Source organism: Microtus oregoni, unplaced genomic scaffold, assembly GCF_018167655.1.
Source record: "Microtus oregoni isolate MIOR12 unplaced genomic scaffold, Mior012 000020F_ref0000438, whole genome shotgun sequence".
Taxonomy (NCBI): Eukaryota; Metazoa; Chordata; class Mammalia; order Rodentia; family Cricetidae; genus Microtus; species Microtus oregoni.
The window spans coordinates 21429608-21446378 of record NW_024543079.1 but is presented as its reverse complement, the minus strand read 5'-3'; the positions used below and the strand labels follow the sequence as shown (position 1 = coordinate 21446378).

At 35.7% G+C, this 16771-nt stretch overlaps 1 protein-coding gene across 2 annotated transcripts in view; it reads left to right on the top strand.

Annotated features, from left to right (window-relative positions):
- The window catches only part of Xrn2 (5'-3' exoribonuclease 2), a 77287-nt gene that overhangs the window by 15649 nt on the left and 44867 nt on the right, over positions 1–16771 (top strand). Inside the window, exons 7-20 of one of the 2 annotated variants that reach the window (XM_041670644.1) lie at positions 471–543; positions 777–827; positions 1265–1422; positions 2396–2470; positions 2556–2689; positions 2786–2843; positions 2927–3034; positions 5931–5975; positions 6760–6891; positions 9153–9271; positions 11493–11628; positions 12726–12833; positions 12916–13005; positions 14068–14140. In XM_041670644.1, coding sequence (XP_041526578.1) covers positions 471–543; positions 777–827; positions 1265–1422; positions 2396–2470; positions 2556–2689; positions 2786–2843; positions 2927–3034; positions 5931–5975; positions 6760–6891; positions 9153–9271; positions 11493–11628; positions 12726–12833; positions 12916–13005; positions 14068–14140 — 1360 coding nt within the window. Of the gene's footprint in view, positions 1–470; positions 544–776; positions 828–1264; positions 1423–2395; positions 2471–2555; positions 2690–2785; positions 2844–2926; positions 3035–5930; positions 5976–6759; positions 6892–9152; positions 9272–11492; positions 11629–12725; positions 12834–12915; positions 13006–14067; positions 14141–16771 lie in introns of those variants that run through there. The other variant, XM_041670645.1, reaches the window with a different exon arrangement.

Here is a 16771-nt window from a genome sequence, read left to right as displayed (position 1 = left end):
TCTTAAAAATACATGTATAAGAATGTAGTTTTTAACTAGAAAGTAGATACGTCATTAGATAACAGATTAAAGTTGTGGGACTGCATTTACAAATGGATAAATAAAGCTTGAGTGAACTATTCTGTAATTGTGGCTTAAGGTGTGTTTCCTTTTAATTAGACTTGGTAAACTCTACCTTTTATTGATTGCTCTTGGGTTTGATACTTTATCCTTGATAGTAAGTAGTCAGAATCTGTGAATTGATTGGTAGTACTAATGGGCATCTGACCCTAGTCCTGTTATTCTTTTCCACTCTATGTGGTTAGTTATTCAGTGGTGTACTGTTAGTGTTTAGCACACATCTTTAGAGTTTTTTCCACGTAGTAACACCACATTAATGAAATCATCTGTTTTTCTTAAAGCAGTCAGTCTTCCTCTTTGTTCTGGTAGAAACTGGGAAGATGAACTAAACATTAAACTTTTTTTAATAGGTTATATTATCTGATGCTAGTGCACCTGGTGAAGGAGAACACAAAATCATGGATTACATTAGAAGACAAAGAGGTAAAATTCAAAAGTGTTTGATTGTATATTTGTTCTAACAAATATAACGCAGGCTGGGGATATAACTTAATGGTAAAAGATTTACCTGCACATGGGGTACTTTGGGTTTTATTCCCAGCACTGCCTGTAAACAAACAAAAAGGCTGTTAACTAGAAAATACTTGGCAAGTTGTGGTACTTCTTTTATAGATGATATGTTTCTATAAATATGTCTCTCTCTTTTTTTTTTTTAGCTCAGCCTAACCATGACCCAAATACGCATCATTGTTTGTGTGGTGCTGATGGTATGTTTCTTTTTGAGGATTTTCTGTTCTTGGGTTAAGCCAGAATATGTTGTTGTATTGTTGTGTTGTGGATATTTTAGGGTTGGTTGATAGTTCCCAGATGTCTTGCCTAAGTTTAGAAGGAATCTCTGTTGATTTGCTGTTGTACTGTGGTCACCTGTCAGGAATTTTGTTCTATGTTTTCTTTAAACTTTAGATAGCATGTCACTGACTTTACGACGGGTAGTTCCCCACATGTAATCTGAGTCGGGCTTTGTTGAGATTCATGTCTGAATGGCTTTGTAGACAGAACAACTACTAGGATTACTTTTTGATTTTTGCTTCCTATGCTCTGTTTCGTGGGGCTTTTTCTTATGTCATCGTTTAGTAGTACTTTGATTACGGTAAAGGATTCTTCCAAAGTGCCATTCATTTGTTTTTTTCTTATTGATTGATAGCTGATCTTATTATGCTTGGTCTTGCTACACATGAACCTAACTTCACCATAATCAGAGAAGAATTCAAGCCAAACAAACCCAAACCATGTGCTCTTTGTAATCAGTTTGGACATGAGGTCAAGGATTGTGAAGGTTTGCCAAGAGAAAAGAAGGGAAAGGTAAGAACTTTAAGATGGACAGTACTGCATTTAAAAAGCATGTTATCATAGGAAAATTAAGGCTGTCACCAAGTATGTCATTTAACTATTTAAGCGTTCAGTTAAGCACCGTCTATTCAAACTGCTTCATGAAAGTATTTCACAGTAATGTAGCTTATAAAATAATATAAGGTGAACCTGTACTCACAAGCTTACACATACTCATATTTTCTACTTTATTTTTCTAATGTAATTTGTGTTTCTGTGAAGGTAAGTTCTTATAGATGATGATGCCCATTGAATGTGAATTATCTATGGAAGATATTTCAAATGATTAGTATTTTTTAAGGGAACTACACATTAGATACTCTGTTTTCTATTTATTTGAGTTTACTTGGTTGGATGAAGTTCAACCTACATGTGTTTCTATTTTAAGAACTTTGTGCTTGGAGAAAAAGTGAAAAATAAATATAATATACTATATGGTTTTGTAGTGCAGATAGAATAAATGAAGTATACATGTCTGAGAAGGGACCAGAGGAGTATACAACAAAATACTAATATTGGTTGGACATAGGTGATGAAAGACAAATATGTCTTTCATACTGACGTATAAGTTAAAAATGTTTTTTTTTTTTTATTTTTCTTTAGAAGGTTTTATTTTAAGGTGTGTGTGTGTTACTCTGGATCTGGAGTCATAGGTTGTTGTGAGCTTCCTGATGTGGGTGCCGGGAACTGAACTTGGGTCCACGGAAAGACTATTCATTTGTATCTGTCTCCCCAAAAGTAAAATATGCACTGCTGGTCCTTCATACCAAATACTTGCTTACTTATGGTCTAGATGTGTTTATTTTTAAATAGTTTGATGGGCTTTTCAAATTTAGTACTTAAATATTAAATGAGATCTTACATTAGAAAAACCCTAAAATTTGTGTGACTAGAAAAAAAATTTCAGGGTTTAGTCTGGGCATAATCTCCACTGTCTTTCTTACAGCATGATGAACTTGCAGATAGTCTTCCTTGTGCAGAAGGGGAGTTTATCTTCCTTCGGCTGAATGTTCTTCGAGAGGTACGTTTCAGTGATTATTGGAACTGTCATTCCTCAAACATGTTCTTTTCATTGCTTTGATGTCAGCATTCTTCTTTGGTTGTAGTATCTGGAAAGAGAACTCACCATGGCCAGCTTACCATTCCCATTTGATGTGGAGAGGAGCATTGATGACTGGGTGTTCATGTGCTTCTTTGTGGGCAATGATTTCCTTCCTCACTTGCCGTCACTAGAGATTAGGTATGTGTATCTGGGATGTTCCAATGACTGTCTCAGCCTTCTTGACTTTACAGAGCCCACTGGTCCTAATGAATAATGTTTGTCTCCTGGTGGCAGGGAAGGTGCTATTGATCGTTTGGTTAACATATACAAAAACGTGGTACACAAAACTGGGGTAAGTTTATTCTTGAGTAATTTAAAAACAGAAGTATTTGGTTTTATAGGCAGATCATTTTACATGTATTTTATCACTTACAGGGTTACCTTACAGAAAGTGGTTATGTCAATCTACAAAGAGTACAGATGATCATGTTAGCAGTTGGTGAAGTTGAAGATAGCATTTTTAAAAAGAGAAAAGATGATGAGGTAAATACATTGCAGTAGCTAAAATTACTCCTGTCTCTCATAGGCTGTGATAGACTTTTTACCTGTCTGTGTGTAATACTACTGTAATGTGTTGTCACTTACATAATCCCAAGCTTGGTACTTGATTATTTTATAAAGGCTGCGATGCTTGCTGTGTGTAACTGTGTATTGTACATTGTTTGAGTTGTATTGTAGTTTTTCTCTTCCTAATCTTATTTAGGATATAAATCTTAAACTAGCTAAAACATGGCTACCACATTTTACAGAAACTGTTTATACTCTAGAAAACTGGGTAAGGACTAGGAGTTTGTATTCTAGGAGTCCCAAGTATAGGATCTAAGTTGGATAGCGTCAGCTAGAATAGAGTGATGGAAGAATGTAGGTTTTGTGGAGGGTGGTAGCTCCCTCCACAAATTGAAACATAGAGGAAGGAAATAAAGTAAAAAAAAGAAAAAAAGAAAAAAAAAAAAGCACTTGGACCATGTAAGACTGACAAGTGCTTTTAGAGAAGTCCCGATTTCTATCCTAGGTAGTTTGGTGTTTGTTGAATCCATTCACTGAGATAGCAAATACTGTGAGTATAGGAGATTGGGGTGAGAGACCAGATACAAATTGAAGTTCATTTTGGATATGAGTATGAGGGGACTAAGGGTGTCTGACATGGGGATGGGCAAAATCTTGAAAATAATTTTAGAACCTTGGTTGATGGGAGGAGGTACTTGAAGTTATGGTGGAATGTGAAATTCTGTGGGAACTTGTGTAGAATGAAAGTGCTCTACGAGAGCTTGGGAAACATTTACCATTAATAAGAGGTAAAAGGAGATCCCTAAATAGAAGAAAAGCTGTAGGTTAGAGTGACTTAGTCATACTACCTAGCCCTTGGCCAGGGGTACAAAGCCTAAGGAAGCAGGTGGGCTGGAATGGCAGCAGTCTACAGTCAGAATGTTTGGAGATTGATATGTAGGGGTAGCAAAGGAGACCAGAAATGCTAAGGAGACCAGAATGGGGAAATGAGCTGATAGTAACTTCTTCTTTTTTTAAATCTATTTATTTATTATGTATACAGTATTCTCAGTATTCTCTCTGCATTTATGCCTGCAAACCAGAAGAGGGCACCAGATCTCATCAAAGATGGTTGTGAGCCACCATGTGGTTGCAGGGAACTGAACTCAGAACCTTCGGAAGGGCGAGCAGTGCTCTTAACCACTGAGCCATCTCTCCAGCCCAGATAGTAGCTTCTTAAAGAGAAAAATTCTTTTGTAAGCTAATTTTGTAAAAAACAAAAACAACAAAATACAAACAAAAAAACTCACATGGCTTTATTGAGCAAATAGCAAATAATTACATTTTTTTTTAAAACTTTGTATATCACAGTTCTGTTCTTAGTTTTAGGACTTTGAATCTCTCTTATGTAATAAGAGTTGACTAAGCGACCAAGTAAGCATTCTTTCCAATTGCCTTGATATTGAGTTGTTTTCTTTCAGTATCTACTGGAACAGCTGTTTTGGAGTGTGTGTGTGTGTGTGTGTGTGTGTGTTTGACTATATATCTTCAACACTTAACAGTGTCTTTACTTTATTACTATTTATACTTAACAAAAAATAGTATATGCTTTGTTACAGCTTTGTATAAAATATCCTTGCAAGAGCAGTCTTTTTCTGTGACTTTAGCAGATACTATCACATTAAATATTGATAAGTTAGCATTGAAGCAGAAAGGGTTTGATTTCTGCCTTAGTGTTTCAGACTTAATATGATTTCTGGCTGACCTATTAAGAAGATATTTTAAGCCTTGGTGTCCCTTTTGTCATATTGTTTTCTCCCTTGCCTGGAAACAGGGGAAACATCAGAATTTCAGTTTGAAACTTCTAGAAAGTATGTTTGTGGTTTTTGACACATTCATAAAAGTATTCATAGCACATAAAAGTTAAAGACCAATAAGGTTCACACCAGCAGTATGTTCTTCTGTTTATGTGTTACTACCAACCCTCTGAGTCAGATATTTATCAGATAGCAGAATGGAAGGCTTCAGAAAATGATGCATTATGGGCTTTGGTAATCTTACTATGAGCCTAGCTATGTGCCAGTGTTTTGATTGCCAGTGATAAGGCAGCAGAAAACCAAAGTAAAACACTAAAGTAAAACTAGACAAAAATTTCTGCCTTCTGGAAGCTTGCATTCTTTAGTGGAAAATGGACAACAAACACAGTCACCAACTCCACCATGTAATGTGGTAGTTTTAAATGCCATTAAGATTTAAAAACAAACAAACAAACAAACAAACAAAAAACAACAGCAGTTGAAACAGTGTGTGGGAACATGGTAATGGCAGTAGAAATCACAGTGAGGCTGTGCTGATAGATGAGTGTGAATAAAGACATGAATAATGTGGAGAAGTATGCTATGTAGATATTTAATGGAAACACTTAAAACCCAGAGAATAGCTGTGCCAGAGCTCTGGACAGGAGCTGCCTTATATATACACAGAACAGCAAGAAGCAAGTATTATGTGGCATGAGCAGAGGCAAGAAGGTAAGAGTATTAGTGTGGAGTTCCAAAAAGTGATGGGGGCCAGATCTAGTGCCCCATAGGCCATCTTAAGGACTTTACTATGCATCAATGGAGGGTTCTGGATAGAAAACTGACAAGATCTGACTTTCCACCTACCTTGTTTTGATTAACTATTGAGGGCAGAGGGATTCTGAACAAGTTTTGAAAGTAGTGCCAATGCAGCTGGCTGATGGGCTAAATGTAGGTTGCCCTAGTTCAGTTAGGTTCCCATATTATTGATTTTTTCCTTTAAAACTTAAATGGTCTTTCGAATCACTCCTGCTAATGTTTAACTCTGACATTTTTGTGTAATTATTTGACAGAATATGTGGATTTTATACTTTTAGGACAGTTTTAGAAGACGACAGAAAGAAAAAAGAAAGAGGATGAAGGTGAGTTTTTAATAATTGTATGGGATTGGTCATAGTTTAACTTTTTTTGAGGATGATAAATATTCCTTAGTCGAGACCATGCACCTCCAGTCTGCTGTCTTCATCTTTGTCAGATTCTAATCCTCTTAGAATGTGACCCTCTGAATTTTGTTTCTCTTTTTGAAATCTCCTCAGACTCCTTTGTCCCTTCGAAATTCACTTCTATCTTGGTTTTGGTCTAATTCTGCCCATCTAGAACCACCCCCTCCCCCATGTTCTAAATTCACCTATTGTGCTCTTGAGGGGTTCCTTCATTTGTACTTCTAATTACATTACTGCTTTTGTTACTTCCTTCCATTATACACATGGCCTTCTTTGTTGGTTTTGCTCCTAGTATTGATCAGTCCTTTCTCTTAACTATGCTGCTTATTGTCTGACTGTGATAGATTCTGTCTGTAATTGCATAATGCTTTATAGTCACCTCACCTTTTTTTCTTACCAGATGGATTTTCAGACTTGTTGCCTTTACTATGTTTTATAAGAACTGAGCAGTATCGGAAACTGAAAGGGAGAAATGTTAAGTTGCTTACCATTGCATTTGGATTCACGAGCACTGTCTTAGTTAGGGTTATCATTGATATGATGAAACACCATGACCTAAAACAACTAGGAGAGGGTTTATTTCTCTCAGAGTTCCACATAAACAGTTCATCATCAAAAGTACTTATGAGGACTATTCCATTATCTTCTTTGTTTCCTGTCACTAATTGTTTTGTAATTTAATTTTACTTCTGTTTTATGTTAGAGAGATCAACCAGCTTTTACTCCTGGTGGAATATTAACACCTCATGCCTTGGGTTCAAGAAATTCCCCAGGTTGTCAAGTAGCCAGTAATCCAAGACACGCGGCCTATGAGATGAGGATGCATAGTAACTCTGTAAGTGACTTGCTTCTGTGTGGTGTTGCATGGAGAATGTTCAATTCCTTTTACAATTGTGTGTCTGTGGATTTTATTATTTTGTCTAAGGTTTTGTTTGACAGGGTTTTCCCAACATTGTCTCAGAATATTTTTAACTTTATTAAATCTATCTTTATCAAGATGAAAATCACTAAATGAAGTGAAAGAAAATGGGGTAGTCAATACAAGTTATATAAAGAGATAGCTAAATGGCATTGGTGTTCCTATAATACATGGCCTGCAGCTGTTTGTCTCTACCCCAAAGAACTGATTGGTAAATAGTACTAAAAATGTAAAAATTTGGGGTATCCAAATGTCTTAAGGCCTAGATTAGGGGGCACAGTGGCTTTTGCTGTCTAATTTTTCCTTCCTCCTAGGAACCAGTTTTGAGCTTTTGCCATCTGTTTTTTATCTTTACAAATACAAATTACCCAAATTTTGGGTAGTAACGGATACCTTAAAATATCTTTTCAGAACTGTTCCATGCCTTAATTAGACCATGAGGATTTAGTCATTGAGGAATATATTTTTTTTTTGATAGTCCAAGAAATACTGTATTTTGAAAAGCATACAATTTCTCTATGCTTTTGCCTGGGCAGTTAATATGAATGTCACCCAAATAGATAAGACTTACCTAATAATGATCATTTACTGGTTGATTAACTACTTGTGCTAGACAAGCAGAATACTAGTCAGTGATCTTTGACACACATAATTTATTTAACACTTGTTATACCATCTAAAAAGTATATCATCATCATTGTCGGGGAAGCTCACAGAGGTTGCACTGCTCAAGGCCATGCATGCATCCAGTAGAGGCTGAACTTGGTATGTCAGACTCTTATCAGTCTGTTGGATAATGCCCCCCCCCCTCATTTTCCAAATACAAAGATACCTTTCTGTACTGATTTGTTTAGACACCGAATATGTATTTTTAAAAGAAATTATTTAATGATTATTATTGTGTTTGTGTATGATGTGTGTGTGAGGGTGCTGTGAATCATTGTGCACTTATGGAAGTCATAGGGCATTTTGTAGAATTGTTTTTCACCTTTCACAATTTTTTTTTTAACAGACAGACTCTAACTATACAGTCCTGGCTGGTACTCACTGTGTAGACTAGGCTAGTCTCAAACTCATAGAGTTTGTGATTAAAAGCTGTGTCTGGCCTTTTCCTTTTTGATATATGTGGGTTGAACTCAGAGTCTCGTTCTGGTACAGCAAGTGCATTACTCACTGAGCTGTCTTTCTAGCCTTGGTTTATTAAATTGCTCTGAACAAAGCTGACATACGTTTTTGAAAGAAAAGTACTTTGAAGTTCTATGTGAAGTATAGCCTAACATTTTTTTAGTATGTAATGTGAACTGTCTTCATACTAAGATTTTTGTTTTAATATCATTAAAGCCTATAGAGCCTTGTGAGCTCTCATTTTAAAGTAATTAAATTTATTTAAAATAGCTAATCTGCTGTGATTAGCAGAAGGAAAGCTTAACTATGAAAATGTTATCTATCATGACAATTTTGGTCATTTATTTTAACTATAATCTCAAAGATTTTTTTAAAATAATTAAATACTAAAATATTTAGGGTCCTGTTTTGTTCTTTGAGTTTGGTACAAAGGAAAAATAGTAACTTATCATTCAAGTTTTTTTGCAATACTAATGAAAGTCCCCACTTTTATATTTTATATACTTTATCTTAAAACAATACATATAAAATAATTTAACAGTTTTCAGCTAAAGTCTTTGCTGCTTTCCAGAGTGGTTGGGTATGGCTTACTATTTGATGGCACTCTCACAAGCTTTGTCTGATGTGTGTAATTGTTATGTATTACAGATAATATGTACCATGTATTTGATTTTCCATTCAGGGGTTTTTTATATAACTTCATTGTTTGATAGTAGAGATTAATTGTAAATTCATAATGTAGGAAACTACCAAAAGAAATCAAGACTCAAGCTGAATAATTTTTTTATGTTTGTGAAACTATTTTTTTTAAACATGTTTTGTCTTAATAATTTTTTGGAATTTGAACATAGAAAGCTTGGTACTTTGTTGGATTTCTTGGGAAGGGAACTGGTGTGAGAGAAGGTCAGTCTCTTCTTTCTAGATACGTTTGCTCTCTGTTTAATAGTTTTGAAAATTATCACCATGAAACTCTTAAGTGGTAGATATTTGCCTATATCTTCTTGTGTAAAATGAATAATACAGTCCTTCTGTAATGTCATAATTGTCTGCAGAGTCCCTCAGTATCTCCTAATACAAGTTTTGCATCTGATGGCTCCCCATCTCCACTAGCAGGAATTAAGAGAAAAGCAGAAGACAGTGACAGTGAGCCAGAGCCAGAGGATAACATCAGGTAAAGCCATTTTTTTTGGTAGCACTTTGTTAGCAAATTGCTGAAATAGATGTGGTCTAATTAATGCTATTTAGCTTAGAGCAGTAATGCCTTCAGATACTTGCCTGTGATCTTTTTATCCATCAGTAATTAATGTGGAGAGTTAGAATAGTCACTAATTCCACAGAGATGTGTAAGCTGTTGCTGTTAAACCCAAGTATCTAGATTAGTATGCAGGCAGCTTTCTGTCTTCCAAGCCACTTTCCCCTCTGAGACCAAGATCTAGATTGGCTAGTCACGAATATTTAGCTCCAATAATGTGATCTGAATGTTACTGTTTGGAGATTAAATTTTCAAGTTGCTTAGCCTAGAAAGTTGAGATACATTTTGACAATAACATAGTTTGCTTTAGTGTTCTCAACTGAAAAGGTTGCTCTTCAAAACGAAATGTGCAGAAGTCATTTTAAGATATAAATATGTATTTTAAAAAAGAACTATAGAATTGCATATGTACAATTTTGTTTCATGGCAGAGAAGTTTTCTTCCTTTTAACTGCATACTTAAATTTTATAGTGAGAAGCTTTGATTCTGTAATTGGTTCAGAGGCTGGACTTGGAGTCATTATGTAAAAAGATTACTAGCCTCTCCTATACCCAAGTCCAGACTACCCTGTGCTCTCTTTACAAAAGGTCAACAATTTAAAACATTGTAGCTCACTAAGAATTTAGGAAAATGGTGTCTTTCAAAGTCCAGCAAGGCAAACTTCTTGCACAGGAGATAGGATGTGGGTATTCTTATTTATGATTAAGAACTTCATGTGTATGTCATATATGACTTGACTTTCCTAGAATCCTTTAATATTGGATCAGTGGGGAAAAATTAGATTAGTGAATTGCCATGAGATAAACTTTTAATTAATATATCTCTGGTCTTTGCCCTATCACTTTGGGTTTTCATTCTAGAAGTTTTATATGTATTTATGTGTTTTAGCCTGAATGTATGCCTTTGTTCCATGTGTGTGCCTGGTACCTGGAGAGGCAAGAAGAGAATTTCAGATACCCTGAAATTGGAGTTACAGATGGTGGTTGGGTGCTGGGATGTGAACCCCAGTCTTCTGGAAGAGCAGACAGTGCTCTTAACCTCTGAGCTCTCTCTCCTCTGAACTGTCTCCCCAACTCCCCGCCCCCTTTCTTTTTTTAAACACAAGGCACTGAGTAGTCTAAGTTTGTGTGGAAATTGCTTTGTAGACCAGGCTACTCTTGAGCTGACAGAGATGTGCCTGCTTCTGCCATTGACTGCTAAGATGCATGTGCCATCTTACCCAGCTATATTGTTTTTTGTTTATCACATAGCCATCATGATAAACACTAGATTAATAGGGAACTTGATTTGTTCAGTAATTTATTATTTAATGGGTGCCAGGGTTATTCAAGGCTTCTATCAAGAAATGGTTAGGACTTTTGTCATTTGTTTCATTTATACTGTTATGTAAAACAGTAGAGTAGAGGCCATTTCTTCTAGTTCTAAGAGACTTTTTGTTTTTGGTAGATAGTTTGGGAAGATAGTGTATTCTCCAAAGTTATTTTGTAAAAGTCTGACATGCGTTAATGGAGAAGGACTTGATGTTCTTGGTCTCCCTTGATTTTTTTTTGAAAGTGTCCTTTAGTTTTTTTTCTTGTTCCTTGCATAACATATTTAAATCTTTGAAAGAATAAAGATACAAAACAAAACACAATTTTTTGGGAGTGAAAATTGTTTGTGGGGCTGGGGAGAGATAGATGAGGGCTTAAGATCATGGGCTGCTCCTGCAGAGGACCTGGGTTTCATTCCCAGTACGAATTTGGCAGCTAACTCCAATTCCAGGAAATCCTCGTGGTCATGAGACATGCATGTTGTGCTCAGTCATGCATGTAGGAACACACACATAAAATTTAAGATGTGATTGTTTATTTTCAATGTTATTGATATATCAGTAAATTAATTGACCTGTTCTAGGTTATACCAGAACATAAGTGAGGAGAATAGGGATATGAGGGGAGGCGATGCAGAAATATATCTCTCTCTCCTAGTAAGTCATCAGAACTCTGTGTTGCAAGAGGTATGAGGTGAGCAAAGATAGTGAGTACAAGTATCACACAATCTTGCTTGCTCCCTAGATTTTTAAATTGATTTAGGTTGGAACCAGTAGACTATTGCTGTAGATATATTAATTCAACATAAACTTATTTCACCTAATTTTTAGGTTATGGGAGGCTGGTTGGAAGCAGCGATACTACAAGAACAAATTTGATGTAGATGCAGCTGATGAGAAATTCCGGCGTAAGGTTGTTCAGTCTTATGTTGAAGGACTGTGCTGGGTTCTTCGATATTATTACCAGGTACCAAAAAAATTTTTCCTTTTAAGTTTTGGCTACTCATTTTAGAAAACTAGTAATTTCTGTAGCTGTGCATAATGTTGAATATTCTTAGATAGAATCCATACTTGTTATTTAAAATTTTCTATTAAAATTTTTTTAATATTTGTAAGGACTTGGAATTTCCTTAGAAATTACTGTATCAGTAAAATTTGATTTTGTTACGTTAAAAGATTTTAGGATCAGAGTGTTTGAATTGGTCTTTAAAATGATTAAGGTTTATTGGTGTTTTGCTTTGATTGTTTAAATAGAGTTTAAAAATAACTGAGTATTTGATAGTCACTAATTAAAGAAAAGATACAGTGTAAATCATACCAATAGAAATTTGGAAGGAATTTGGTTGTACCAGCACTCCTATAGTATTTTGATTTTTATATGAAATAGAATATTGAATTTTTTGTTAATTGGTTTTATTTAATGAAAAAAGCTTGAGATTGGAAAGAAATGTCATCAAATATATTAAGGATGAATATCTTAGCCCAATTGTGTTTGTGAATATAAAATTTGATGGTAACTACTGTAGAAGGAGCTGCGGGCTGCATTCCTGCTGCCCAGCTCCTGGCCGCCAGCTAGCTTATGCCCCGAAATAACAACACACAAACTGTATTCATATAAACACTGCTTGGCCCATTTCTATTAATGTGTGTAGCACCACAAGGTGGTGACTTACCAGGGAGATTCTAGCCTACGTCCATCTTGGGTCGGAGCTTTATCACATCTGCCCTGGAGAGCAGCGGCATGGCATCTGTCTCACTTCCTCCCAGCATTCTGTTCTGTCTACTCCACCTACCTAAGTGATGTCCTATCAAATGGGCCAAGGCAGTTTGTTTATTAACCAATGACCTTCCTCCATCAGACTACTGATTATTCAAGAAGTTTCACCATATGTTTTAGGTATAGGAACCACTGATATGAAGTAGGCAACTAAACAATATTTTGAACTCAGAAAATTAATGAGTGAAGTATATAACAGAAGGTTTATTTTACAAATATTATAGACTTTTTTTTTAATACCATGTTCATTGTTAAGAGTATTTTGCTTTTGTCATTAATGATTTTAGGGCTGTGCTTCCTGGAAGTGGTATTATCCATTCCATTATGCACCATTTGCCTCAGACTTTGAAGGTATTGCAGACATGTCTTCTGAATTTGAGAAGGGCACAAAACCGGTAAGCCTCAAGTTGATGAAAAAAAAATAGTAATTTGAACTGGATAATAATTTGGAGTCTTTAACCTTTCCCTCTCTTGCAGTTTAAACCATTGGAGCAACTCATGGGAGTCTTTCCAGCTGCGAGTGGTAACTTTCTACCCCCATCATGGCGGAAGCTCATGAGTGACCCTGTAAGTCTTAGTGTTCTAAAGTATGCTGGCAACATTAGTCAGAGTTGCTTTAGCATTTCATAGTTAAATAACTGAAGTACAGAAAGAATAAATTCTTCCATATATTTTTCGCTTCACAGTGTGTTACTCTGTACTTTATTTGGCTGTGAGTATTCTGTCCAGTAAATAAAACTGATTTATTTTCAGTCTTCATGTAACTTTTTTGAGACAGGGAACTTACTAGATAGTCCTGGAGTTCCCTCTGTAGATCAGGCTAGCCTTGAACTCACAGAGATCCACCTCTGATTTCCAGTATCAATTATAGTTGTAAGTCACCATGAGCTGCATAAGTATTCCAGTTTGTTTCATCCCTATATAATGACTTTAAACATTCTATCTGACTTACCTAAAATTACTTTTAGGAATATTTTCCTAAGGCGAGCTCTCTGCCAACGCAAAATAGACTAGGGGACTTTCAACATGCGGCCTGCCGTGTGGCAAGGGCCTGCCCTATCTCGGTGGAACCTCCAAGATGTTAGGAATATTTTCCTAATGTGAGCTCTCTGCCGACGCAAAATACCAGTCAAGCCAAATAAGAAATATCCAAGTTTAATGGGAGTTCTGCAAGCGAACACGACCACTGGGAGGAAGGAAAAGAGACCACGTGTTCCTCTTTTGGGAGTTCATTTAAATACTCTGTGGGCCTGGGGGCTGGGATAGATGTGAGGGGCTTGGGCCTGTGTTCCCAACTTAACAATTACCTCTAAGCTTATTTTTTTGTGCTAGTTAAAAAGTGAGACCCAGCCAGGGAGTAGGAAATGTTGAGTAAATAAACCCTTCAGTGACTACATGTAGCCCGTAATTAACAGTTCTGAAATTCTTTTTTTTGTTTAAATAAAGTTTTTTTTTTTTTACTGCATCTCATATTAGTAACCTCATGCCTTAGCATTTAGAGAAAATATACTTCAAAATTTCTTCATTGAAGTCTGATGACTTGAACAAGAGTCTTGTTATGTTTCTTGTGACTAGGTGTGTGACTTTTTTTTTTTTTTTTTTTTTTTTTTTACTTTCTCCCTGAAATAGGATTCTAGTATAATTGACTTCTATCCTGAAGATTTTGCTATTGATTTGAATGGGAAGAAATATGCATGGCAAGGTAAAAATCTAGATATTTTTGTTTACTTTTGTTGTTGTTGTTTTGTTTTTTGAGACACAGTTTCTCTAAGTAGCCCTGGCTGTCCTGAAACTAGCTCTGTAGACCAGGCTGGCCTTGAAAGGCGTGCACCATCACTACCTGGTTTGTTTTAAGTTTTTAATAAAGCTGATCGATTAGTCTTGACTTAAGGATAAAAGAATTCTGGAAACCATACTCTACACTTATTTTCATAGTTACATGTGAAAGTGGATGTATCTGTTCAATACATGATTGTCAATGGTCAATAATAATTTTAACAGAACTTTCTGGTAAAATAGTAACTTGTTGAAATGGGTTAAAATTGCAGGTTTAGTGTCCTTAGTGATCTTTTCTGTAGTCAGCAGTCCATTGTCTGAGAAACTGCTGAGAAAGAAACAGTCATGCCCATTTGGGGTTATACCCTGGTAACTTTAAAAAAAATATATATACTAGAAACTTAACACTTGAAATTCATTTATTTTGTCTGTTTTTAAATTCCTTGTGTGAATAAATTTTGTAGAAAAGGCAATTTTAAGATTCATACTAAATTTGAGCTATTCTTTACTACTCCACAAATGTTGATCATTGAATATAAAACACAATTAAAAAAATCCTTGGCCAAAGACTTCTTTTAGCAAATCGTTTTGTCTGTGTGTGTGTATGTGTGTGTACTTTTCTTGGATTCTAAGCTCAGAATTGTGAGACAGGGGCATACGAAACAATGAAAGACTGAAGGCCTGGGCTGTAGCTCAGTGGTAGATCATTTGCCTGGCATGTACAACTGACTTTGGTCCACAGCAGCACAACATTCACCCTCACCCTCAATGCTGTATTTGAAAAGTTTAAGAGATTTGTGGGGGAGGTTGGGCTTTGGTTTACATAGTAGTGATAATTTCATGTTACTTTTGTGATAATGGAAATGCATCCTACTGATTGGGGTTATGTAAAATGTTTTTGTCTCATATAAATGGATTAGAATCTCAGAAGGTTTTTGAAGGAACTTTGTGGAGGATGTTTTAATTAAGGAAAAGGAGCATAGGAAAATGGAGGGGTGATAAAAAAATAAGTAAATATATTTGTGTTTATTAAATAAATCAGTCCTTGCTTAGGTTTATACTAAATAAATATATAAGCATATAGATTATTTGTCAACCTACGTTATTATAGTTATTAACAGAGAGTTTTAAACACACTTTTAAAACTTACTTGAAGTAGCTGGGCGGTGGTGGCGCAAGCCTTTAATCTCAGCACTTGGGAGGCAGAGGCAGGTGGATCTCTGTGAGTTTGAGGCTAGCCTGGTCTACAGGGCGAGTTCCAGATAGCCTCCAAAGCTACAGAGAAACCCTGCCTTAAAAAGAAAAAAAAGGAAAAGAAAAAAATAAACTTATTGAAAGCATTGTCAGTATATTACTTGGTAATGTTTTTGCCCAGGTTGATTATATTTTAAAATGATAGAGAACTGCAGCTGGACACTTTAAAAAAAAAAACAAACTTTTGAGTGTGTGTACTTTTAACACATTATATGTAATTTAGCAGTACTGTTATAGAATAAAATTTGTTATGTATGTAATAGTTCTTTATGTTTGACTCTAGAGGAACTTTATTGAAGTGACTCTCTATCTGAGCAGAACCAGTGCCTGAGCTGGATCAGGGTGAATGTGAGGATCAGAAGAGGCAGTGTTTGGACTAGAGCACAGAGAGACGAACTGTCTCACCTTTACCCAGGCAACAGCGGTGATTTGATCCTTGGTGACTTTAGCACTGTCAGTGTTACTGCAAGTTGTTTCCTGATTGGATCCAGCTTCTGGAATTAATATTATAGAAAAGTTTTACTATAGGAAAGTCTTATAGAACTTTATTTTAAATCCTAAGTCAAATAGGTAGAAAATAAAGGTAAATAATGACTTGGGTATTTGTTGGTATATTTCTCCCAAGTGTGTAACTAAACAGAATTTGAACAACTCCTTTTTTTTCTGTTAGTAATTTTGAGGTCACTTCTTTTCTTTTTATTTATTTATTTATGGATTTTCGAGACAGGGTTTCTCTGTAGTTTTTGGAGCCTGTCCTGGAACTAGCTCTTGTAGACCAGGCTGGCCTCGAACTCACAGAGATCCACCTGCTTCTGCCTCCCAAGTGCTGGGATTAAAGGCGTGCGCCACCACCGCCAGGCCAAGGTCACTTCTTTTAGGTACTGCAAAATTTATACCAGAACTTAGTTTCTTTTTAAACTTAGATTCTTATATGGCAGTAAAATCAGATGCTTCCTTACTGAGAAAATAGTAGTAACTAAGTCTACTTTGGAAGCTTTTCATTTCTTATAATTTTCAAATACAGTGGTTTGGAGTGGTGGTTGTTTTAGAATTATTTAGTTCTATTAAACTTTTGTTGTTGCTATTTATCTTTAAGTTTTATTTGTTCTTAATGCGATTTTTGCTGTTCTCTAGCAGAAAATAGATATGCTTCAGTAACCTTTTTTAGTATTACAATAGGTACTGTATTAAGGATAAACTTCCCTGAAAATAATAACCTTAGGTCAAATAAAACAATACCTTTAGTTCTGCGTACTCTGGGGGACCATTTTTAGCCCCATATGGACAGATAGTTCTATTTCCC